This window comes from Dermacentor variabilis, unplaced genomic scaffold, assembly GCF_050947875.1.
Source record: "Dermacentor variabilis isolate Ectoservices unplaced genomic scaffold, ASM5094787v1 scaffold_12, whole genome shotgun sequence".
NCBI classification, from domain to species: Eukaryota; Metazoa; Arthropoda; class Arachnida; order Ixodida; family Ixodidae; genus Dermacentor; species Dermacentor variabilis.
The window spans coordinates 57441692-57467426 of record NW_027460280.1 but is presented as its reverse complement, the minus strand read 5'-3'; the positions used below and the strand labels follow the sequence as shown (position 1 = coordinate 57467426).

Here is a 25735-nt window from a genome sequence, read left to right as displayed (position 1 = left end):
CGAATCCGACGATGCGGAACTCGCCTCTTCCTCGCGTGAGACTCTGTCTGAGTCCGAATCCAAGCTCGGCTCGTATTCTGAATCAGGAGAGCCACCGCTCCAATGAGCAGACTAAGGTCCCGCGCGCTCAGCCATCCGAAAGTAACCGCGCGCAGGGAGGATGCGCTTTCAGTCGCCAGCACAACGGAGAGAAATGGGACATTGTGTGATCAAGAAGACAGAGGGAGATGGAAAAAGGCTAAAACAAAGTTCGAAGGGCTTTACGTTTACTGCTGCAAGTTGGAAGCGAGGGTGCGGCGAGAGAGCGAAAGCAGCAATTGAGTCACTCTTTTCGGAGAGGCAACGGCACGTGCCCCTGAACTTGACGCACCGTAGCAGACACACCAACAGAAGAAAAATAAAAACCTTCAAACCAGTGGAGATGGCAGAACAACCCTTGAACCCATAACCACACGCGCGACACACATGATTCAGCGAACACGGAGCCACCTCGCCACTCGGCAAAGAGAGAGGGGCGAGTGGCAGTCGCACCGTACTCTTCAATACATGTACCAACACAGGTCGGAGCGAAAATACGAACTTGTAGAAAGAGTCAACAGATGGTGTGGCCAGTCCAGGAGCTCCAGCTTTGCGCTCAGGCGCGGAATTTTGAATGCACGATAGAGAACTTACCGGTACGTCCGTGACAGCGAAAGTAATTAAACACATAGCACACAACATATATATCACAATGGAGACAGATATTACAGTGGAATGCCAGGGGACTCCTTCGTAACCTCGATGACATTACAGAACTACTGCACAAACACAGTCCAAAGTTGCTGTGTGTTCGAGACACATCTGAAACCTACGAAAACAAATTTTTTTTGTAATTCATCTACCGGAAGGACCGCGATGAGTTTAACGCCTCTGGCGGTGTAGCAATAGTAGCCGACAAGTCTGTAGCTTCCCGACAAGTCGCCCTTCTAATGCCCCTTGAGGCATTGCCAGTATGGGCCATTCTTTTCAATAAATTAATCTCTGTCTGTTCCATTTATATACCCCCAAACCATAATCTTGAAAAAACACATTTATAACCTCATTAGCCAGCTTCCCGAGCCTTACATACTTGTGGGAGATTTTAATGCTCACAACACGATGTGGGGAGACTCACGATGCGATGCGAGAGGTCGATTCATAGAGGACGTTTTAGTAAACACTGGTGCATGCATGTTCAATAAAAATGAACTTTTTATAACGTTTCACATTTCTCATTCTTCCATAGACCTCTCTATTGGCTCAGCAGCTCTTATTCCTTACTTAAAGTGGAGCGTTATTAAAAATTCTTACGGAAGTGACCATTTTTCAGTTCTTTTAAACTTAATGGAACAACATTAATGCCCACCACGTACGCCTTGGTGGAAGCTAGCTTCTGCCGACTAGGACCATATTAAAGAATCGAACTACCTATCCAGACATTTTATCACAGATTTTAGCATTGACGATTCGGCAGCATGTTTTACCGCTTTTATCATCGAGACAGCGAATAAGATTATTCCACAATCTAACGGTAGCTCATCCAAAAGACGAGTTCCCTGGTGGAATGATGAGTGCAAGGAGGCGCGGAAAAAACAAAATAAAGCATGGGGCTTACTGTGCCGATCCCCAACTGCAGAAAATTTGATAGAATTTATAAACATTAAATCACAGGGAAGGCGGATGCGACGGCAAGCAAAAAAGACAAGCTGGGAGAGATTCTTGTCCAGCATTAACTTGTACACACAGGAGGCAAAAGTATAGAATGGGCTGAGGATACGTAAGGGACAACAAATCCATCCATTGCCCCTGGTTGATAAAGAAGGAAACAGGTTGGAAGACAAGGCCGACACAAGGCCGAGAGCGTGTCTAGCTCGACTCACTATTCAGAGAACTTTCTTATGCATAAAGCAATAAAAGAACTTAAGCCACTGAATTGGAAATGTATACGAAACGATTCGTATAACTGTCCTTTTACCATTGCCGAACTTAAAGCTTCCTTATCAGCATGTCAGAGCTCTGCACCGGGCCCCGATACAATCATGTACGACATGCTTAAACATCTCCAAAGCGATACTCAAATAACGCTACTTGCACTTTTCAATGCTATATGGGTTGCCGGGTACCTCCCATCTAAGTGGAAAGAAGCTGTTGTGATTCCTGTTTTGAAGCACGGTAAAGATACATCATTGCTGACGAGCTACCGTCCTATAGCGCTTAAGAGCTGCCTTTGTAAGCTTTTTGAAAATCAATCGCTGTCTCGCTAGAGTCCAGCTAGAGTCCAGCAAAATGCTTGACCCACTTCAATGTGGCTTTAGGGAAGGGCGATCTACAACCGACCATCTCGTGCGCATCGAAGCAAACATTCGCGATGCTTTCTAACAGAAACAATCCTTCCTATCCATGTTTCTTGACATGTAAAAGGGCACGATACAACTTGGTGGTACGGAATCCTGTGCGACCTGTCGGTGCTGGGAATTCGCGGCAATGTTAAACATTATCGAAAGCTACCTGCACAACCTATATTTCGGGTGAAAATAGGTTATGCACTGTTGCATACATTCATACAGGAAACTAGAGTATCCCAGGGTGGCATACTCAGCTGCACGCTCTTTGTCGTTAGGATGAACACGCTTCGTGCATCATTACCACCAGCTTTATTCTGTCTACGTAGACGATATACAAATAGGCAATCTCGCAGTGTGTGAGAGACAGGTACAGCAGGGCTTAAACAAGGTGTCCAAGTGCGCAGATGAAAATGGATTTCTAATCAACCCCCACAGAAGTTCTTGTATTCCCTTTACAAGAAAGAAAGGCCTGCTTCCAGATCCTTTTATACAACTGTGTGGACAACAAATACCTGTCAACGAAGAGTACAAATTTTTATGTACTTGACTATAAGCTTACTTTCATTCTGTACATAAAATATCTTAAAGCAAAATGTCTAAAACAATGAACTTAAAATCTTATCCCACACAACATGGGATAGCGATAGGAAGTGTTTATTGAATCTTTACAGGAGCCTAGTTCGATCACGGCTGGACTATAGTGCCGTAGTTTATTACTCTGCCGCCCCGAGCGCGCTAAACGTGTTAGACCCCGTCCACCATCTGGGTATCCGCCTGGCCACTGGTGCATTTAGAACTAGCCCCGTCGAAAGGCTATACGTAGAGTCAGATGAGTGGTCACTCCATTTTCAGAGAACATACACCAGCTTTACCTATTTTCTGAAAGTGCGCTCTAATAAGGAACATGCGTGTTTCGCAACCGTTAACGACTTGACATGTGAAACTATTTTTCGTAATAGACCCTCCATGACACAACCTTTCTCACTGCGTGTGAGAGAACTTGGCAAAGAAATGGATGTCCCAATGCCCAAACATCGCCTAATGCATGCAGCTAAGCTATCACTGCCCTGGGAGTGGCAGGTGATCGAATGTGATGTATCCTTTGTAGAGGTCACAAAGCACACTCCTGAGCTTGAAATTGCTATGCATTTCCGTGAGCTACAATCTAAGTACTCCTGCTGCGAATTCTACAGACGCGTCAAAATCGTATGCTGGTGTATCTTACGCTGCTGTTGGTCCCTCTTTTTCTGAATCTGACGTGTTGAACTCCCTAACAAGTATCTTCACTGCAGAAGCCTATGCAGTACTGTCTGCGGTAAAACAGATAAAGAAATTAAAACTTGACAGAGCAATCATATTCACAGACTCGTTAAGCCTTGTAAAAGCGCTAATTTCTCTACAAATGTGCAGAAATCCTGTCTTCAATGAACTTTACTCAGTCTTATGCAACATCTATTTATCACATAGACATCTAATGTGCTGGGTTCCTGTCCATAGAGGAATCGAGGGTAATGTGCTTGCCGACAAGATCTTCAAATCAATAGCATCACAGGGTATTCGTTCTGCTGCTGTCCCTACCACAGACATGAAGCCTTTAATTAAATCGAAGTTAGGTTTCTGGCACCCAACTATTAAAACACGGACGAACAGATGTCCTATTCACTAGACTAAGAATAGGACACACATTTGGCACTCAACTTTCTTTTGACCGGTAACGAGCCTCCAATCTGTGGTAGATGTGGGGACACGCTGACCTTATTCCACTTCTTCCTGGAGTGTCTGGAAGCCGAAATAGCATACCGCTATTGCGTCCCTCTACATCCGGCTATGTGTCTTGGTGAAGAACCGCTTTTTAAGACCAAAGCAGTCCTCACTTTCTTTAATGATGTTGGGCTACATGTTACAAGCCCATTAAATTCGTAGCGCATCCTCTTTCCAAAGGATGCCGCTGTGATAGTTTTTTGTATTGCACATGCCTCTAGGCCCTTGGGTCTCAAGGGCTCTGGTGAGGCAGTAGTGCTCCAGCCAATTTTAGCATCTAGCATATTTTGTATATTGCATCATTCTTTCGCAGTGCATTTTAATGTTCATAGTACATGTCATTAGTCATTGCTATAATATTATTACACATAGATTTTATGCAATTTACATCAACACTTTTAGGTCCCTTTACAGCCACGTCACCTTAACTTCACAGAACCCATCAGTCCACTGTGAACTTACTAAAACACTAGTGCTCTTTGGCCATACCTTGCCCTTGCGGCATTAAACATCTAACATTAATTCATTACGATGGTATAGAGAGCTGACCGTGAAATTTCGGAAAACGAATCGCTCAACATGGAAATTCAACCAACAATTTTCTCGAATCGCCTGATCCTTCGCTGAACAAGGTCATGAGTTGACACTTGCTTCCTTCCCTGCCCGCCTGCATCATGAACGTCTCTGCATCCTGCTTCAAAGTTCCTACACTATTGCCACACTTTGCTATCGCTCTGTACCGCACACTTTACTCATTCGTCGATGGATTTCGGCTGCATTGCACCCCTGAGCATGCAGAAATCGAATGATAGTATGCAATACAAATTTAGCGGGAGACTCCATTGTTCAAGGCATGTTTACAAGCTCACTGCGCGCTCAGAATTGATAACTGCGACCTCACGTGATCGACGGGCATGCTAGAAACACTGCGCAACCCATCAGCACACAGCATCATTGGATTTTCACTGTGGTGTTCATTTTGCGACCGATCGGACATTGAAAAAAAAAAACTCGTATATACATTGATAGCTGTAGCATAATTGGTAGTGCAACGCTCACCTAATGTGGTGGTTATAGGTTCAAATCCTACCAGTGGCATCTTATTTTTTACTCTACATTAATTTTCCTTTCTTCAGTCCTTTCTAGATTTTAATTTCAACGATAGCTGATGTAATATATACTTTCCTGGGCTTTGCAGGTAAATGCCATGAACCCCATTTTCATGAAGTGGAGCTCATGTTATCTAGACGCTAAATTTTGTTGAGTAATCCAATGTCTCTATTGTTTTTTGTTTGTTTTTGTTTTTTTAAATTCTCCCCTTGCTGTAATGCTGCTTCTGTACCTCAATAATAAGCACTCGTCGTTAGTGCAGACTAATATCAAACAAATCTGCATGGTGCGATGTCTGCACATGCTGTTCTAATCTTTCTACCGTTGAAAACATGTGACATCGCCGAATAAGTGCAGTCAAAGTCGCCTCAAGAAGAGTAATTGCAAATTTTTTTATGGAAACGCATACACTAGTTAACGAAGTCAGCAAACACACAGGTTAATAAAAGTGCGTGTTAGCGCTGTACCGTCGATGCAGTGCTGCTGCATACGCCGATGAACTGCTGTTCTCGATGCGGTTTTCGCAATTGTAAATTCCCCAAGGGAGCTGCTTGGAAACGTACAAAGCTAAAGTCTGATGATGTTTTCAGTACTCATTTTTAATGTTACCAGAGAGACGCCACATGATATATTTCAAAGCAGAGCGGCGCCAGTCAAAGTAGAGGAGCGCTAATGGCAAGGCCGGGTTTAGTCCTCTGCAGCGTAAGCACAATAAGAAAGAATTCAGTTGAGTAGAAAATTCACATGCAAGAGGGACTACATTGTAAAACACAAATCACTCGGCGTGTTAAGTCTGTGCACACAGCATCGAGGTGTGATGACTTCCCAAATGTGAGGCGGACTTTTCAGCGAAAATGGAACAAAAATGCCATATGCGGCAACTATAGCAATTCTCGCTCTGAACTACCTATTTTCTGAGCACATTTCCCAAAAAACCACAGTATCTAAGATGCCCTCAGGTGAAAAGAATAAAGCTGTTAAAGAAGCACGTGCCTGGTATCATTCCGATAAGACAGCTTGATTTAGGCCCTTTACAAACGAGGCAGGTTGAAAACCTCGCACCTAAAAAAAATCAACAAGAGTTATGCATGAAGCAACTACCGACAGTTCAACATGCGCGAAGCTACTCATAAAATCGATGCAAAAACATGAAGTGCGCGATAGCTGGTGCAAGGATTTACCCGGGCGCATAAGACCAACAATTTCAGTTCTTGCAAGCTTCAGTAGCTTTACCATACAACACAATGCGCTCGTGCTGTCATGCTGCCTAGCTAGTGCAACGTGGTAAAGAAGTGGCAAACAGTATAAGCGGTCAATAGTATTCAGAACTTTAGCGAAATGCCTTTAAACTGCATGCTGTACTGCAGAGAAACTTCGTCACTTACCCATCTAAATATGATAGATTAGAAAAAACACTGATGTGACAAAGGAGGATGACAACAAGAAATTTCCTGCTGAATGGTGCCGATCCATTGCTACGGTTGCTCCCGCTGGTGAGGCTTTGCGGGGAATTACTAGAACTGTTTCGCTGGCACGTTTTCGTTGGTATTTGAACCCCCTACCACGCAACAATTCTTCTTCGACATTCCTTGAAGCTTTCGCCACCGCACACATGCGAAGGGTGTTGCTTATTTTGCTCTGAAGACATGAATAAGACAGAGAAGCACGATCAACGATGCAGCAAACTATGGTGCACAGCTGGCTCCTTCCCCGAGTGTTCTGCACAAAGTCACCACCAGTGGCACGTCCATCAGTGCGCACTACGTGAATAGTCAAGAACACTAGCACTTTAAGCACACTGCCGTAATACCATAGATAGTTTTTGTTACATTATCAACAGTGTCGTGTCGTGGCAAACTATTGTAATAATGTCAATAGTGCTATCGTTTTTGCACTATTGAATAGTTTAAAGAAACTATCGGTAGGCAATTTACTAATAATTTTGGATCACTAGTATGTGAGTGCTTGACAACTGCTCTTCTGTGACTAGTATAACAAAGTGTGCACCACCTATGTTATTAAACAGAAAATGAATACAGAGAGCCACCCAAGCCTTGCCAACCCCTCCCAGAAGGGTATTGCCAGGTATTGCTTCCATCCCTCATGAGGTCGGTGCAACCCATGAAGACGGGAAAAGCATGCACCGGCATTCGTCCCTCTGGGCGGGGGCTGTCCTGTGTCTTGGCTTGTCCTCTGACCATTCGCTCTCGTACTAGGGTGAGAACTGCTTCTTGGCATAGGTCTGACTTCTCCCACTCGTGCCCGCTAGTGCTTCCATGGTTGATGCTTGTGACAGTTACCACTGTTCTCGTCGATATGGAGCTTTCAAGGTGGCCCCTGCACTATGTAGTTGTAGTCTCAAGTCTTCGTTGCTTTCTTCAGTTCGCAATAAGTCAAACATGCAGCACTAGTTCATCTGTTGGTAGATACCTGTCGCTTTAAGTTTCAAGTTTCCCTTCCATCATTAGCATTCACCAAAATTTGACTTAGTCTCTCTTATCCTGGTAGCACTTCAGAGCTCAAGGTTGAGTTAATGATGCACGAGCTGCTGAGAGGCGCTGTTTGGCTGATTGCTGGGATATCATTCACTTGTTACATTAAGACGGTGAGCAAAACGAGAACAAGGTGAAAGCAGGAGCCAATGTTTCGACAAATGAACTTGTCTTCTTCAAGGCGACATATGCATTCCTTGCCACAGTATATATAGGTGGGGTTCTTCTAAAGGGAAGAGGGCATAAGGCGGGTGGGTGCGGCAAGGACCAAAGGTGTGTTAGCAGCGAGGGTGTCGAATTGAGAATAAAGAAGTGCTGTGCACAAGGCCAGGGATACAGCCGTCTGTCAGTCACATGTCAACGCCTGTGTGTCAGCCGGCATGTCAACGGCATGCACAGCAGCAGCCCTCTATTACCGGTTTCGATGATGGTCATGGGCTATCGTGTCTCTGAAAGAGATAATAGAAGGAGCGACAAAAACCGAGGCTTGTAAAAAGAATAAAAAAAAAGGAAAATAGTGAAGCAGTATACAAAATAAAGGGGGAAAATGAAAAGAAAAAAACGCTAAAAACCCTATAGCTTGCCTATAGCTTAAATTTAGCTACTACAGCTAAATTTATGCTTAAATATAGCTGACTATAGCTTGAAATTTAGCATAGCGCTTATTCATATGTCTCCTTGATGAAGACAAGTCCACTTGTCGAAACGTAGGCTCCTGCTTTCACCTTGTTGTCGTTTTGCTCATCGTCTTGAATTTCCATCTCCCGCCTTCCCCGTGTTTTCACTTGTTACATTAAGTATCAAAGAGTGTACACATGACACTGAAATGAATGTGACTCACTCATTTCTTGTTATTTTTCTTTTCAGTTACCGAGCAGGGCTCTGCTGTTAAGACATTGAAGAATGAGCAAGCCGAAGAGGTGAGAACACAGTGTATTATTTTTGAAGATAACAAGTATTCCAAATGTACATGTGACACATGGGTGTTAGTGTGTAAAAATTTTTTGTTTGTCCAGTGCTAACTGAAGAATGATGAGCAAATAATGGCATTACTACAACACAGCCATCAAGTTCCATCTGGTGCTGGAATAGTTCAAATAATTTTTGCTCATTTTACAGCTTAAGTAGGGATCAGCACCTGTAGCATAATTTTTTATGTTGCAACCTTGGGGGTATTTTTTATTACTACGTTTTGGATGTTTTCACTTATGCCGCACATTGCATATGGTGCAATGCCTCATTGAAGCTGTGAGTTTTCTGCTCACTAGCTTAAAGGGACACTAACGGTTACTATTAAGTCAACGTGGACTGTTGAAATACCATCCCAGAAACCTCGAAACGCTTGTTTCGTGCCAAGGAGAGACTTATTTTAAGAGAAAATGCGTTCTGAAGCGTCCGCGTACCTCTAGCGCAGTTCAAATCGCCCGCCCTCCGATCGAGGAGAACTGACATCATGGTCTCATAGTGACGTTGCGCCATCGGTGAGTAGAACGGCGTCCGCAGACGGCGCTACGGCTTTTCTGCGCAAAACGCGAACGCGCGGCCAGAAACAGAGCCAAGACAGAGCCGACAGCAGAGCGAAAGCGGGAGTATGGTGGCTAGCGGAAGGAGAAACGAATTACGTCCCACGTTACGTCCCACGGCACACGGAGAGTCCGTTTTCGTTAAACTATAGGCTGCAGCGAGCTCGCAGCGTGGTCGGCGTGGTCTATGAGAAGCGACGAGCCTTTTCGCACTCGCAACAGGGCATAAAAATGTGCGAATCGACGCAAAACTCGGCCTAGAAACGTGCTTCGCCACAGCCAGGGCTCAATACGACCCAAGCTGGCACGACCCAGATGTCGTTTCCCGCACCGCCACCAGGCACCGCTACTATACCTCACACTCCAGCGCAAGACGCCCATAAGCTGGTACTTCATTCTATGACGCTAACTTCGACGCTCGTCGCAATGGACCCTGACACCGACAGATTGGCTCGCGATGGTGGGCTCAACTTCAGCGATTTGAGCACCGACGAGCGCGACCTGCTTCTGAGGGCTCGCACTGCCGGCGTCGTTGCGTACTACGACGGCGGCCTCGACACCGGCTCTCCGGAGCGGGAAAGCAACGAGGGCTTCCCACGACATCACATGGACGTGGCATTCTCGCTGCTTGTTCCAAATGAAAGTTTCGCGAGCAGAACCCTCACAGCACGACGCGATAACGAAACTACTGAAACTCCAAAGCGTGCGCGGCGCAGAGTCGAGCGAAAACGAAACCTTTCGAACACCCATATTACTGAAGGGTAACGTCAAAATGTTATTTTTTCCTAGAATCGAATAGACGTAGACAAGTAGCATTTTTTCCGGCTTATAATCGAATGAAATGATATTTTTAATACGAGTAGTTGAGTATTAGTAACACAAATTATGAGGAGACCTTTCGTCATCGGGCTAGTACCGGAATGTCGCTGGGGGGTCTCAAATCGTGTCATGCATTTACCTCAATTTCTCGGTTACTAAAGCTCTGTTCGCGATTATATTGACGCCTTAGACGTTCTAGAACATTGCTCTACCACTTTAACTTGAGTTTCTGGTAACCTTTAGTGTCCCTTTAATGAATTAGCATGTACTGAAAGTAATTGATTCAGAATGCAGCATTCATTATCAGTATAAACATCCTTTCATTGATTTCTTTGAATTGCTTTACCCATGGCAATAATGACAATCCATTTGCGAAAGCATCTAGGTTCTCTGCACAGCTATAAACCTTAAAGGGCCCCTCACCTGGTCTGGCCATTTTGACAAGCGCAGAGCATACCTTGCGCGATAACAATCCTGTCTGCAAAGTATTACGTCTCTACGTGCCGCGGAAAGGCCTGAAATTTCAATTCACCGTTTCCCTCTTCACTCGCAGCGAATCCGCCCGGAGAGGGACGGTGACGTAGTTGGGCTCCTGCACCTATGTAATCGTTTCCGCAGTGTGAAGTCGCTCGTGGTGACACGTGACTTCGAGAATTATTCAAGACGACATCTGTTATCGGTGCAACCTGTTGCTTGAATAGATGAATTGAAGTTTCTGTGGGTTGTCTTTCAAGAAAGAAGGCAACGTGTGCTCATAAAATGTTTTCGACTCGGCTAAAGCATTCTTGTAGTCGCTCAAGGCTATTGTGTAAGCATTCCAACCCTCATCACTGCCAGTTATTTTTGCTCATCGAAAAAGCCTTTTCTTTTTGTTCAGTAGATGTTTAAGACACGAGTTGAACCAAGGTACGCGCGAATTAGAATAAATGTTTTTGCAGGATGTACTGGTTAATTAAGGAGTTAGCTTTTTCTCTGAATATTGACCAGTTTTCTTCAACCGATCGGGAGTGGAAACCTTGAATGTAGTCGATGATGAAAGATTCTAGTTCGTTATTAATTGCAGTGAAATCAGCATTTCTGTAATCATTAATGACTTAAACATATAAAACTTTTTAAAAATTTAAAACTTTAACATATGCTGGGCTCCTGGCCATAGAGGAATTGAGGGTAATGTGCTTGCCGACGAGATCGCCAAATCAACGGCATTGCAGGGTATTCGTTCTGCTGCTGTCCCTGCCACAGACATGAAGCCTTTTCTACGAAATAAACTGCGAAGCCACAGGCAATGCTTGTGGGATGCTGAAACGAGTAATAAGCTTCACCTAATTAAGCCGAAGTTAGGTTTCTGGCACCCAAATACAAAAACACGAACAGATGTCCTATTCACTAGACTAAGAATAGAAGACACATTTGGCGCTCATAACTTTCTCTTGACCGGTAACGAGCCTCCAACCTGTTGTAGATGTGGCGACAGGCTGACCGTCCGCGTCTTCCTGGAGTGCTGGGAAGCCAATGAGACAGGAGGAAACATTTTCCTTTTGCATACAGCCATTGCGTCTTTCTGCATCCAGCTATGTTTCTTGGTGAAGAACCCCATTTTAAGACCAAAGGAGTCCTCGCTTTCTTGAAAGATGTTGTGCTACATGTTACAAGCCCATTAATTTCGTAGCGCATCCTCTTTCCAGAAGATGCCGCTATGATAGTTTTCTTTGTATAGCACATGCCTCTAGGCCCTTGGGTTTCAAGGACTCTGGTGAGGCAGTAGTGCTTTAGACAATTTTAGCATCTCACATATTTTATATATTGCATGAGTCTTTCTCAATGCATTTTAATGTTAATAATACACGTCAATGGCCATTCCCATAATTTTATTACACGTAGATTTTATGGAATTTACATCAACTCTTTTAGGCCACTTTACAGCCACGTCACATCAACTTCACAGAACTCATCATTCCACCGCAAAATCATTAACACTGTCATGGTGCTCTTTGGCCATACCTGGCCCTTGCGCCACTAAACAACACACTTTCAATTCAGCTGGATGGAGGAAGGTGAATGAATGAATGAAGTAACTTTATTTTGGTCCAGAGAAGACGCAGGGGAGATCCCGCGCCACCCGGCTAGTCCCACGTAGGGACCGCCAAGCCGAGCTTGACGGCCCGATCGCGGGCACTCTGGACGGCCAGGGTTTGGTCGTTGAGTTCGGGGCTGCCCAACAGCGCAGCCCACCTATCTTCGCTGAAGGAGGAGCCGATGGCTTCACACTCCCACAACACATGGTCCAATGTTGCCCTTAGTCCACAGGCAGGGCAGTCCGCACTGGGATATCTTTCGGGGTATATGGCATGAAAAACCGCGAGGTTAGGGTACGCACGGGCTTGTAAAAGTCGAAGGGTAACCGCCCGCGCCCTACATAAGGCGGGGTGCGGGAGGGGGAAGACCCGTCTTGACAGATAGTAGTGCGTAGTGATCTCATTAAACGTAAGCAAGGGTTCCCCGCGGGGCTGAGGGACTGCTGAGGCGGCGCGGTCAGTGAGTCCTCGCGCGGCCTCGTGTGCGCCCTCGTTAGGGTTAGAGGGAGAACCCTCAATCGACCCCAAGTGAGCGGGAAACCAAAATAAAGAATGCGGAGAGATACTTTTGGCGCTTTGGAGAATGCGGAGGGCCTGGGGGGAGACCATGCCGGTTTGGTAGGCCTTAATGGCTGCCTTGGAATCACTATATATTGCCTCTCTGCGACCATCGAGCACAGCCAGCGCGATTGCAACCTGTTCGGCTACCACGGGCCTTGAAGTGCGTACCGTAGCGCAGCAAGTGAGCCTTGAATTGGAGTCTACGATGGAGACGGCGAATGCCTCTTGTTGGACATATGCCGCGGCATCCACGAAGCTTGCCTCAATGTGGTTATTGCGGACATGCTCGAGTAGAGCTCTACCCCTGGCCCGACGTCTGCCGACGTTGTTTGCGGGGTGCATATTGCGGGGCAGGGGCGCGATGTGCAGTTGAGACCTGATGTCGCTGGGAATCCGCATGGCGTCAGGGCACTGGTCGACAGGATTGAGGCCCATCTCGTCGAGTATCTTGCGGCCCGTCGGGGTGCCGGATAGCCTGAGCAGCTGTGAGTGCTCTTGTGCCTCGATAATCTCTTCGAGCGTGTTGTGGACTCCGAGCTTCAACAGGTTTTCGGTTTGGGTGCTTGCAGGCAAGCCGAGGGCAAGCTTAAAAACCTTTCTGATGAGTGAATTGAGCTTGTTCCTCTCAGCCACATGCCAATTATGCATGGCCGCCGAGTATGAAAGGTGGCAGAGAACAAAAGCATGTATAATGCGGATGAGATTTTCTTCCTTGATTCCCCGGTGCCTGTTGGCGATCCTCCGAATGAGGCCGAGAGCACTCTCCGTCTTGGCGGTGATCTTTCTGAGTGCGGTTCCATTGGAACCGTTAGACTCGATATACATCCCCAATATTCGGAGTGAGTCCACTCTAGGCACCGGAGACCCGTCACCAGTGAAAAGCCGTATTTCGCTTTCGGACGCCGGTTTCCAATCACGATGGCCGCCACCTCTGGGTCTTTTCTTGTAGAGAAGTAGCTCAGATTTTGATGGAGAACATCTGAGCCCAGTGGGGCGGAGGAAGCGCTCGGTCGCATCGATGGCGCTCTGCATGGCGGCTTCAACTTGGCCGTCGCTCCCGCCGACGCACCAGATGGTGATGTCATCTGCGTAGATAGTATGGTTGATTCCTTGAATCTTCGCGAGCTCCTTAGAAAGCCCGACCATTGCGATGTTAAATAATGTTGGCGAGATGACTGAGCCCTGAGGCGTGCCGCGTGAACCGAGGGTGATCTCTTGCGAAAGGTATCCTTCGATCTTGAGCTTGGCAGTTCTCTGGCTAAGGAAGGATCGGACGAAGTCGTAGACCCTCTTCCCGAGCCCGAGGCCGGCAATAGACTGGAGAATGAACTCGTGTGAAATATTGTCGAATGCCTTCTGCAGGTCTAGTCCAAGGATGGCTCTGGTATCTCCCGTGCTCCGGTCGATGATCTGATGCTTTATCAGCTTCATGGCGTCCTGTGTCGAGAGGCCGGCTCTGAAACCAATCATATTGTGGGTGTACATGTCATTGGCCTCGATGTGCACCTTGAGCCGGTTGAGCAGGGCATGCTCTGCAACCTTACCAACGCAGGACGTCAGGGAAATTGGTCTTAGATTCTCTATTCCTGGTGCTTTACCGGGTTTGGGGATGAGTATCGTGCAGGCCGCCTTCCACTGTGTGGGGACCTGTCCACTGCGCCAGACTTCATTAATTCTTTCAGTGAGGAAGTCGATCGACTCATCATCGAGATTCCTCAGCATCCTGTTAGTGACGCCATCTGGACCAGGGGCAGATTTGACGTTGAGTGAGAAGAGGACATCTCGGATCTCGGCCGCGGTAAAGTCCTGGTCCAACTCCGGCACCGCACACCCCGCGTAGTCCGGGAACTGGGTAGGGGCAGAGCTATCCGCGACCGGCAGGTACTTGTGTATGAGCCTGTCGACAATCGACACGTCCGGGGTAGAGTCCGTAGCGAGGTGGATGGCTCGCGCGAGGGATCGTCTCTGGCTGGATCTGGTGCTGCCCTCATCGAGAAGGTGTTTGAGCAGACCCCAGCTCTTGCCTGATCTGAGCTGACCCTCGACGGATTCGCAGAGCTCATCCCATTGTTGCTTACACAGGTTCTTGCAGTGATGTTCGATCTGCCTGTTAACTTCCGAAACCTTCTTGCGGAGCCGCCTGTTATGCTTCTGCCCCTTCCATCTCGTGAGGAGGGCTTGCTTGGCTTCCAGCAGGTGTGCCAATCTGCTATCCATCTTGTCAACGTCGAGCTCAGTGACGACCTCCTTGGTTGCCGCCGCGGCGTCATCCCTGATCCCTTTGCACCAACCTTCAAAATCTGTCTCCGCCGTCGGCGCGCGCTCGGCTCTGATCTTGCGGAAAACGTCCCAGTCGATCAGCTGGAATTTCCTCGTCTTATAGCGGGCTATCGGGAGGGAGACTTCGATGACGTAGTGGTCACTTCCGAGGTCTAGAGCCGTGTTTACCCACTTGACCTCCCCTACGTTCTTGACAAAAGAGAGGTCTGGGGTAGTGTCCCGGCATGCGGAGTTGCCTCTCCTAGTGGGGAAGTCCTTATCGGTGATAAGGGTCAAGTCCAGTTCCATCGCAGTCTGCCACAGTTCGCGTCCCTTGGGCGTGTCATGGGTGTAACCCCACACCCTATGTGGAGCGTTGAAATCCCCGACGATGACAAGGGGGTGCCCACCGGCCAGGCTGACGGCCCTCTTGAGGAGAGAGTTCGCCCTCGCCCTGCGGTAGCTGGGGCTGCAGTATACGTTGAGGATATAAAGGCTGTTTCTTCTGAGGCCCTTTCTGGGTGGGTTCATGAGGATTTCAGTCATGACGTACTCGATGCCATCACCAACTGGGCCGAGGTCGCGAGAGAGGCAATTGTACCTTTTGCTGACAAGGGTAGCAACTCCCCTACCTCCTGAATGTGAGGATACTACCAGATAACCTGCGAGTTTGATAGGAGTACTAGTTGCAACTTCCTGAATAGCGATGATTTGGGGCTTAACCATGAGAGTTCTTAAATATTGCTGCAGAAGCGGCTTCTTGTTGGGAAACCCTCCGCAGTTCCATTGCCAAATACTAAAGTTCTCGTCCGCACTATCCATGGCTAGGCTGAGAGGAGGCTTGAACGGCCCTGAGAATCGCGCCCTCCGTCGGTGGTGCTAGTACATGACGTCGTGCTGCGACTTGCGAAGGAGCGGGGCTGGGTTCTCTCCTGGCATCGACCTCCTCTAATTTGCTTATCCGTTCACTGAGTGCACCTAAGCCCATTTTTGGGTGCGATATAGCTTCCTGGACCTTTGCTAAGCTAGCCTGCATGCTGGCGAAAGCATTCTTGAGTTCTGAGAGCAATTTTGTAGTCTCGTCTTCCTCTCTGTTCTCTACCGCTCGACGCTTGGGCGCGCGCGCCGCGTGGGATGTCTCGGATGTATCCATGGCGACCGGGGCCAAAGGGGGTTGCGGCGAGGAGGGTGAAAGCGCGAGTTTCCTAATCTCTGCCATCTCCGCAGCTAGCCTGCACATTTCTTGTCTAACCTGCGCGTTTTCTTTCCTCAACTGCTCGTTAACTCGTCGCAACTCCTCGAGCTCGTTTGCGTGGTGCGAATCGCGAGGCGGGTCGTCACCTCTTGGACCCTCACGTCCCCCTCGAACCTTGTCGGCCCAGGAGAGCGTTAACTTGCTTCTAAGAGCGGTGGGCGTGCGGGAGCGGGACCTGGTCCGCCTTGACGTGTCGCGCCCCGGCCTGGAGCTGGAGCGAGGCCGAGAACCGGAGCGTCCCCGGGAACAGGCCCGTCCTCTGGACCCACGGCGGGAGCCGGAACGTGCCCTGGAGGCGGAGTGGCCCCTGGATACGGAACGGACTCTCGAGCGGCCCCTGGAACGGGAGCGTCCTCTGCGCTGAGCACCCGGAGTGGACGAAGCCTGGACGAGTTCCGCAGTGTCCGAGCGCTGATGAGGGGCCGGTGACACGGCACCGGCCATCTTGGCGCGCTCACTGCGACGACGACGCACGATGTACGGGATCTTGAATCTTTGAGCACAGTCCTTATTAGCCGTGAGATGCTGGCCACCACAGAGCTGACACTTGGGGGTGCACTGATGCTGCTCATCGGGACTAGGGGCACCGCAGCCACGGCAAATAGCGTCAGCTGGATTGGGACACACGTCGGCGCGATGACCGAGGCGGCCGCACGTATAGCACACGTCGAGTTGCTTGCGGTAGAGTGAGCACTGCATGAGTAACGGTCCATACCTGACAAAGTTCGGTACACGATGCCCGTCGAACGCGACGATGACCGTGCCGGTTTGAGCTATTCTCTTCGCTGCTAAGGCGAGTGGATTATTGGTGTTGACAATCTTGGCATCGATGATGTCAGGGCCGTCTTGAAGAGGGATGTTGCGGATCACTCCCTTGCACGTGGAGTGCGGGGCCGTCTCGTAGGCACTGAGCTCATATACCTTGCCCGAGATGAGCATCTGCTTCATCCGGACGTAGCGGTTCGCATTCTCGCGCTTGGGAGTACTAGCAACCATAATATTTTGCTGTAGATTCGGGCATAGAGTATCTTGGCATAGATCTTCCTGACGAATGCCAGCGGCGGCGAGTATTGCGTCAGCCACCGTAACAACGCCAATCTTGGAGATATTGAGTCCACCTCGCGGCCTGATCACAATCTTGATATCATCTCGAGGAAGTGAGGGCATTCGTCCCGCCCGTATCACTCTGGATTTTAGCGCAGCACCGCCTGATTTGCCACGTCGCGCTCCCGGCTGGGGCGATAGCGCATTAGTGTCAGCCGTGCGTGTTTTGGCGCCAACTCTTCTGGCCCCCGCAGACTGCCAGCCTTGATCTTGGGTAACCTCTTCCGGGGAGATATCCTCCCCCGCCACTTGATACTCCATCTTGAGTATGAAGCGTACCCAGCCTTCAAAGGGCCAGTACGCGGCGGGCAGATGGTTCACGAAGCGAAGAGCTCGGTCTCAAAGCTCGGGCACGGGCAGGAGGCTCGTCATGGAGGAAGGTAGTGGAGAGGAGAACTGGCCTCCACGTCATTATAGTTTTCTCGGAACAGCTTTGCCATCCCCCATTTCGCTTTTTTTTTTTTTTTTCATGCAACCTGGTTATAACAGTGGAATTTTCGTGGCACTTGAATGTTGTTATAAGTGAGTTCGACTGTAATTCAGTGGTGGCATAACTGAACCCATGGCACCAAGAGTATTCCTTAGCACCATTTTGCTTAAAAACGCCATTATAGCATAAAATTGCGCCAAAGGTGCACCAAGCAATCAAATGAAATGAAAACATAGTTTTGTTCGTGCTGCCTAGCTAGTACAGTTGAAACCAGAAACAAAAGCACCCTATCATCATCCTGCAAGGCAATGAATCTCGGCAGTAGCCACAGATATCCCCTTCAGGTACCAGTTAATCCTGGTGATTGAAAGTTTTGGTTCATCACATTTCTAGTGCCTTCAGAATTATGATAATGGTACAGCTGCAGAATGAATTAGAAATTTTAATTCTGCAGCGAGTTTCCCCAAGTGGGAGAAAATTCAGTGCGTTAACTCTTTTAGGAGCGTCAGATATGAGAATCTTAACTATTTCATGTCTAACATTCTTCAAAAGAACCTATCCAGACACTTTAAATATATGTGTGATGTAAAACATTCTGAAAAGTGAACCTGCTACATGAAGACAAACTGACACGGCAAGGTCAAACTAGCCATCTACATTGCAACTCATTTTACTAAAATAATTTGCACCTGTTATTCAAACTTGCAGCACAGATCCATTCAGAAGTGCTTCAAGATGTTTGCGGCATATTTACAGTATTATACAATATTATTACAATATTATAATTTTAATTGGTGCTTTTGATTTTGATGCACTACTTTTGCATGCACATTTCTCTTGCCAGAGTTTCCTATCTACTGCTGCTGTCTTGTTTGTGATGTTTGTGCACAAGTTTTTTTTTTTTATTTATTGATGTGGATGGAGCTCGCTTAAGGGGGGAGATGAGGGTCCTCAAAACTTTTTTTCTATTTTTCAATATAAGTAGCTTAAATTTTGTGTGGAGATATATTGTAGAAGGCTGATTTCAAATATGCGTTTAGATTTCAAATATCTCACTTGGAAGAAAAGATACAACAGAATACAATACTCCTAATTAGGTCATTTCTTATGGACCTGTTGAATAATTTCTCATTAAAATAAAGTGTATTTAAGAATATGTAGACATTTCCAAAGGCCCACTGGATACCCTAAAGCAAAGCAAATACCAAAAAGTAATTGTGATTATCACAAATAGCAAACTTAGAAAAAGGAACAATGTGGCAGTAATGAGCCTACATTTGATCTAATTAATAATCTATCACATTTAAGAAAAAACGGAAAGCTTTAGGATATAGCCAAGATATTATTAAAAGAATGATATGTTGCCCAGGTGTTGCTGAGCACAAGAACACCGAATTTACCGAAATGAATTCATGGAAACTTTATCAAACCTATCATAAGGCAAAGGCACTTGACAAAAAAAAAAAAAAAAACACCCAGAAAGTCACTCAAGTTTTTGAGGGCTCTCACAAGTTCACACAAGACCTGGGCAGTAGTTTTGCATCCTGTCAGGCTTATGCTTCTTGGCCATTCTCTTCATCTTTTCAGTCTTTTCATGACCTTTGTTAGACCTGTAAAGCCTTCATTTGTCCTTTTCAAGGCGCCTTTGAATGAGGGAGCTGCCAGGGCTATAGCCAAGCTGCACTGCAACAGCCTTGCTGCTTTGTGTCATTGCCTGATTGTAGCATGACACTGCTTCAGCAACACTCCTTTCCACAGCCAGCAATGAGTCATGTCTGTTTTTGGAGCTTTGGGTTCAAATCACAGAGTGCAGGCACTCAATGGCATTTTGTGTCATGCCATCACTGCAGCGCTGTAAGAGGGCCTGGTCACCAAGCCTTGCAAAGACTAGCTCTAGTGCATTGCAAATAAACCTTGGCAGAGGGTTTTTATGCAGTGGTGGCTCCTCTTGGTAGGCCAGGGCACAGTTGAAGAAGCACCAGGAATCATCACCTTTAGGACAATGACTGTGATCAGGGGATTCGATCAGGGGATCAGGGCAACAGTGTGGCCTGCACTGCCAGAATAACGGCACAAAAGCATTGCAGGAACGTCATGCCTGTGGCTCCTCAGGGCGTACCCATAATAGTTTCTTTTTTATTTTATCCTGGATAAGTGTCCCCTTCCCACCAAGAGACTCTCCTTGGGCTCTTTCTTCTCCACCAAGGTGCGAAGGGCTGCCCCCATTCGCTTATGGACATGGTTCAGACTGTCTTTTTTTTTTCTATGTCTGAGTATCCGTAGATGCCGTCTTGAGTCAGTGCATGAAAAGTGCAGCTATCGCCATCAGACAGAATCGTGTAGCGCAGCCCATTCTTCTGCAGGGACGACCTGAACAGGATCAGTGCTGCTTCTGTCTCCATCCGTCCGGCATTGCAGTCAATGTTTTTTTTGACACTTGTGGGTCATAGCCCAGTCACCGTAGCCATCATCATCGGGGTCAGGTGCTCCTTGGCAGCCAGGGCAATACCGAGAAAGGACAACATGGTCCAGCACCAGGCCTGTGTAAAGTTCAATAATGCACCCCACAGCTATGTTAGAATTATGGCCACGGGTATTCCAGGTGCGATCAAAAATGACGTCCACGTTTCCTACAAGGTTCAGGAATTCCTTGTAGAGGGTTCTGACTACTTAGATGCCTGCTGCCTCTGTGGCTGTAGCTACTGTCTGGCAAGCTCGCACCATGGTTTCCATGTGTCCCCTGAAGGTCTTGTGGTGGAGGCGCCAGTGGGAGAGGTTCAGGGTGGCACATAAGCCCGCGAGGGCAGTCACTCCTTTTCCTATGCTTCGTATGCCTTTCATTGCCCTGAGGTTGACCTCAAAGGGCGTGATGTTTGATGATCTGATGACTCGTGACGACGAAAAGTGCCGCTCCGCGAAATCTCAACTTGAGCACGTGAGCCGTAGCCTCACTGCTAGACCGTACTGTTTCTCATTGCACTTTTTGAGCTCGATAGTAGCCTTCCCGCACTTGCTGCACATTGTGGACGCAAAAAGTGTCTGCAAAACTTCCATGTCCACAATGACGTACAGTACTCCATGCCGCGATCGTTGTCGTCTCTCACCGCGCAGATGCCTAAAAGCTCGAACTTCCGCGAAGTCGCACACTTTTTTGTCAAGGAAGACTTCATCTTGTCTGCACGTTCTTCGCGCTCCGCACACTCAGCCTCTGTGTAAAACGACAAGTCAATGCGATTCGCACGCGAGCTTGTTGCAGCTGCGCCCACTGACGATGCCGAAGTTGACGGTCTCGAGGAGCTTGAAGCAGCCGCGTCGACCCGCAGTGCCGTGGCTTGTGGCAACACCGAAGTTCTCGAGGAGCATGGAACAGCGGCGTCGATCCGTAGTACGATAGCTTGCGGTAACACCAAACTGGGTGATCTGGATGAGTTCGCCGCAGCAGCCCCGTGAGACCGCGGTACTGCGGCTTGCAATGACACCGAAGCTGCCGTAGTTGTTTTCGACGATGCAGATAACTTGTTCCAAGCACGTCTCCTCTTGCTGACCACTTTCTGCATGCTTGATTTCAAACGAGAGTCCCGCCCCATCAGAATAACGGCACGCACGCACGGCACGGCAGCCTGGCTAATAAACGTAGTAACGAAAGTGCGAGCTAAAAGGGAGCAAATTAACGATGAAAATATTTACATGAACGATGCAAAAAGAGGCTGTGGGGCGCGAAACACTGCACAACAAAGAAGCCTCGGGCGCACGCAGACTGTGTAGACGACGTAAAGGCACCGCGCCGGCTCGAGAAAGAGAGGAGGCGCGCAGCAGGGCCAATTCAAGGGCTGCGCCTCGGAGAAACTCGCACTTCGCCAAATTAGCGTTGCTCTTTCCTAATTTCACCCTTCGAAAACGTTGCCGATGACGTCGCTCACAGAACAACTTCATCATGTTGAAAGGCGCCAAAATGAAGTACGGGAAACCAGCTTTCAAACGAGACCAAGATGGCGGCGATCGCCCTGCATCGTCCAGAGCTTTGGCGCCTTGAAATTAGGGCAAATTTTTGAGCTGGGCCTTCAATTCCAGTCCACCGACACTTACAAATTGCCATTTTTTTTTAGAAGGAATTGAGCAATAATACTTTGTGTGGTGATACTTTAGACAATAGAGAGTTCTAGAATAGAGGCCCCAAACGTTTTGGGGCCCCAAAGAAATAGCGTCGAAGCCACTGCGCATGCGCAAGACGCAAACTCCGTTTGGGTTTTACGTTGGGAACGCTATTTCACCGATTTAGGGGGAGCCCAAGTAGTGGCCCCAAAAGCTTTGCGTCGGCAAACATGGCGGCACCCATCGAAGCGACGGCTCTAACCTAGCACAAAACTGGGTTCGATTCACGGTAACGCGTGAAGTTCGCAAGCTAGGAGAAGTGAGTGCGGTTATCGCTTTCTCACAACTAGCGTGTGTTATGAAGATTGACTCATTAGACGCCGCTGATTTTGAATTCTATTGTGGATTTTATGGCTCGTAGGCCTAACACGGCTAAGCTTGGGTGGTGAAGGCTAGTAAAGTTGGTGTGCTCAAAACTAAACGCTACCCGCCGTGGTTGCTCAGTGGCTATGGTGTTGGGCTTCTGAGCACGAGGTCGCGGGATCGAATCCCGGCCACGGCGGCCACATTTCGAGGAAGGCGAAATGTGAAAACACCCGTGTGCTTAGATTTAGGTGCACGTTAAAGAACCCCGGGTGGTCAAAATTTCCGGAGTCCTCCACTACGGCGTGCCTCATAATCAGAAAGTGGTTTTGGCACATAAAACCCCAAATATTATTAAAACTAAACGCAACTAATTGTTTGCTGCTTACAGAGAATAACCTCTAAATTGTAATTAAACGCGAATACACGCAAGTAAAAATTATTATTCCTATCATAAAATGGTATATTTTATTTAATTATTTCTAATAGTTTTTCTTTGACGCCGTAGTGGCGCTGTCAGCGGAAGACGCTATCCGCAAACATTAAACCCTATTCTAAAACTCTTCACTCCTACTTGCCCCAACGCTAACACCCACAAAGCTCTTTGGGGCCCCAAACTATTGGGGCCCCTATTCTAAAACTCCCTAATGAAGACTTCAAAATCGTGATTTTTGAAAATTGGCATCTTTTTTATTTTTTCCGATTTCAAGATCTGCGTCACCCCTTAAGGAATGAGCGTCAGGTAATGTCCGACTGCACTAATTTATTTACTATTTCATTAAACAGGCACTTTAAAAAATTATTTCGCATGTGCAAATTATCCTTATACAGTTCATTTTCTCTTAATTCTCATTATTTTCTCTTAACCCTTATACAATACTAAAAACGGCACTCTTATTGCAAAAAGAGGCTTTGTAAGCCAGAAAAGGTTAAAGAAAAAGATAATGACTGGCAACACAATTTAGAAGTTCCCTTACGAACTTGCTGTGGTGTCATGTATTTTGACAGCGTCTGCTGTGGCCTAGTTAAATGAGTATTGGTAAGAAATTAATTACTTTTTTCTGAAAAATTTAATGTGGTAATGTTTCAGGAAATCTTATTGAGCAAACATGGCCAATACGAAAAGATATCTTAATATCCGCTACGTCATGCTGACGTAATGGCGCTGAGATCTTTTGGTACGAAATTCAAAATATTGCACTTTAGGTGTCATTTTTTTGTCTAATAATCACTGAAAATAACAGAAAGTTTTCAAAGAATACTTCATCAGTCTAAGCTGATCTAATGTTTCTCTTTAGTGCCCCTTTAATATGGAGACCATATGGTGTGCAAGTGTGCATTTGACACTGCACTGCAAGGGCTTATCACTGCACCAAATCAACTTTTTCTCTGCTCTAAGATTGGTGCCAAAAAGTCATATAGCTGTTCCACCACTGATAACTGTTAGCAACAAATTAGCATGATTATGCTTGTGCCATAGCCTTCCCCCCCCCCCCTTTTTTTTTTATATCTGAAAGGACATCTTCAACTACATTTAAAATTAACAGAATTAGCTTTAAAAATCCTTTTAAGTTTGCATTCAAATTTCTTGCATGTTGTCAAGCTGCAATTCATGCATTGCTACGTAATTACATAAACAAATAGTAGGTGCCTCACTGCAGAAATATTACGCATATTTTTTTTACTGTGCTGGATAATTTTCTTCAATATGAACTGATCTTTCAATGACAGCACTCACTTTTATCACTTCTCGCACTGAAATACTCTCTGTAGCTTTCGGCTGCACGTTATGAGCTGTTTAGTTTTGCATAGCCCTGTAGCTACCATAGTGGCTTTCGTTTTTTTATCTTAGCACATTGGGACTAATGAACTGCAGTTGGGCTACTTAAGTTTTAGTAAGCGTTTTTGAATGCAAAAAGAAATGTTTGTAAGGCATATCAGTGGTTGCGATGCAACTTGGCGATTCACGCTAATATAATACTTATACTGTGTTTCATACTAAGCAAACAATTTGGTGTGCACTAGAACAACTTGTTACACTACTCATAATTGAGAGCATAAAGACTTATGTTGAATAATTCAAATTACTTCACCATGAAACGCACTCAGCAATGCATCTTTATAAATTTTCTTGTATAATGTTCACGGCATTGCCTCTAAGTATTAAAAATTGTCTAGTTCCCCCATATTGGGCCTGGGAACTGGTGTGCAAGAACTTTTGATTCCTTAAACATGTGAAGGCTTGCAAGAGTCGTACTAGCTGTGCCTCCTGCGTGTCAACATATCACTTTGAAACCTTCACTCATTGCATTAGTTTTATGGAGCGTTAACTCCATTTATATGTCTTCCTCCCCTGCTACATTCTAACTGCTGCTCCCGGTGCTGCATAGGCAAGGACTCTTGGCTTCCTGAATTTTGCACTTTCTGGGCATTTCTTTCTTTTTTTTTTTTTTTTTTACTGTGCTCACCTGAAAATTGTGTCTATGGGTCTTTAGTATTGTATTTTGATGCAGTTACTACAATGTACTTGATGAATGTGCAGTTTTCACTATTGCATGAACAGTGCTGGCCAGCTTTTGGAGAGGTGTGTAACCTTAACATTTCTTTTCAGATGGCACCTGCAAAAAGGACACGGAAGAGGTTGTAAAGATACTTTTGCTTCCATTTTTAATATTTTACTTTTTAACTTGCAATAAAGGCATATACTTCCATACAGGACTATATGTATTGCTGATTTCATGTCTTTATGCCCTCAAATGGACAGACATTCTGAACCAGGGTGTGCACAAGTTCTTGAAACCCTTGAAATTGAAAAGTAATTTTCAAGGCTTCTTGAAAGACCTGGAAAACTTGAATTTCTTGAGTAGTACAGCTTTAGATGGATTACGTAACCTTTTCTATGGCGGATAAATGATGAACTGGCAAACTTCACATTTTAGAAACAATGGTACTGTCTAACCCACTTATAACAATACCGGTTCTAACAATATATTGGGTATAACAATGAGTAGTCGTGGTGCCATTAACTTGGAACAATAAACCGCTCGATGCAGTGCTACCAAGGCGCATTATTGGTTGTAACATTTAAATGTGGCACCAAAAAAAGCACACGAAATGCGTGGGAAAAATATGCGAGCCGCTGCGCATCCCGCACGGAATGCATTTGCCACACCCTTGTGTATTTCTCTCTTGTCTCTCTTTCACCCCTTCAACATTGGCATGGTTGGCGCATTCGACTCATGTTTCGGAGGTGTGGAAAACAGACGGGAGAGAGGTGTGCAAGGCTGGCAATAGAGCGAAATTGTGCCATGGGGTGTGTGCGGCACAAGGGTACCCTGCAATCCGGTTTTCTTTTTGTTCTCAAGATTTTGCTTTGCTTTTTCTTTTGGTGCAGACACGCAGTGGCCAGATGTATTGGTGAAGGCAATGATGCAGCATGAGAATTTTGTAGTAAGCAGTTCATTTTACTATAGAACACATACAAATGTAGACGGTATGTGTGTACCCTAACACTTGTTATGTACAGGG

General features: G+C 46.6%; 1 protein-coding gene across 2 annotated transcripts in view; it reads left to right on the top strand.

Annotated features, from left to right (window-relative positions):
* Positions 1–24925, top strand: part of LOC142566033 (uncharacterized) — a 59290-nt gene extending 34365 nt beyond the window's left edge. For both annotated transcript variants that reach the window (XM_075676735.1, XM_075676734.1), the window contains exons 7-8: positions 8594–8646; positions 24819–24925. In XM_075676735.1, the coding sequence (XP_075532850.1) occupies positions 8594–8646; positions 24819–24854 (89 nt within the window). In that variant the 3' untranslated portion in view covers positions 24855–24925. The remainder of the gene's footprint in view (positions 1–8593; positions 8647–24818) is intronic.
* Positions 24926–25735: the final 810 nt, after the last annotated feature.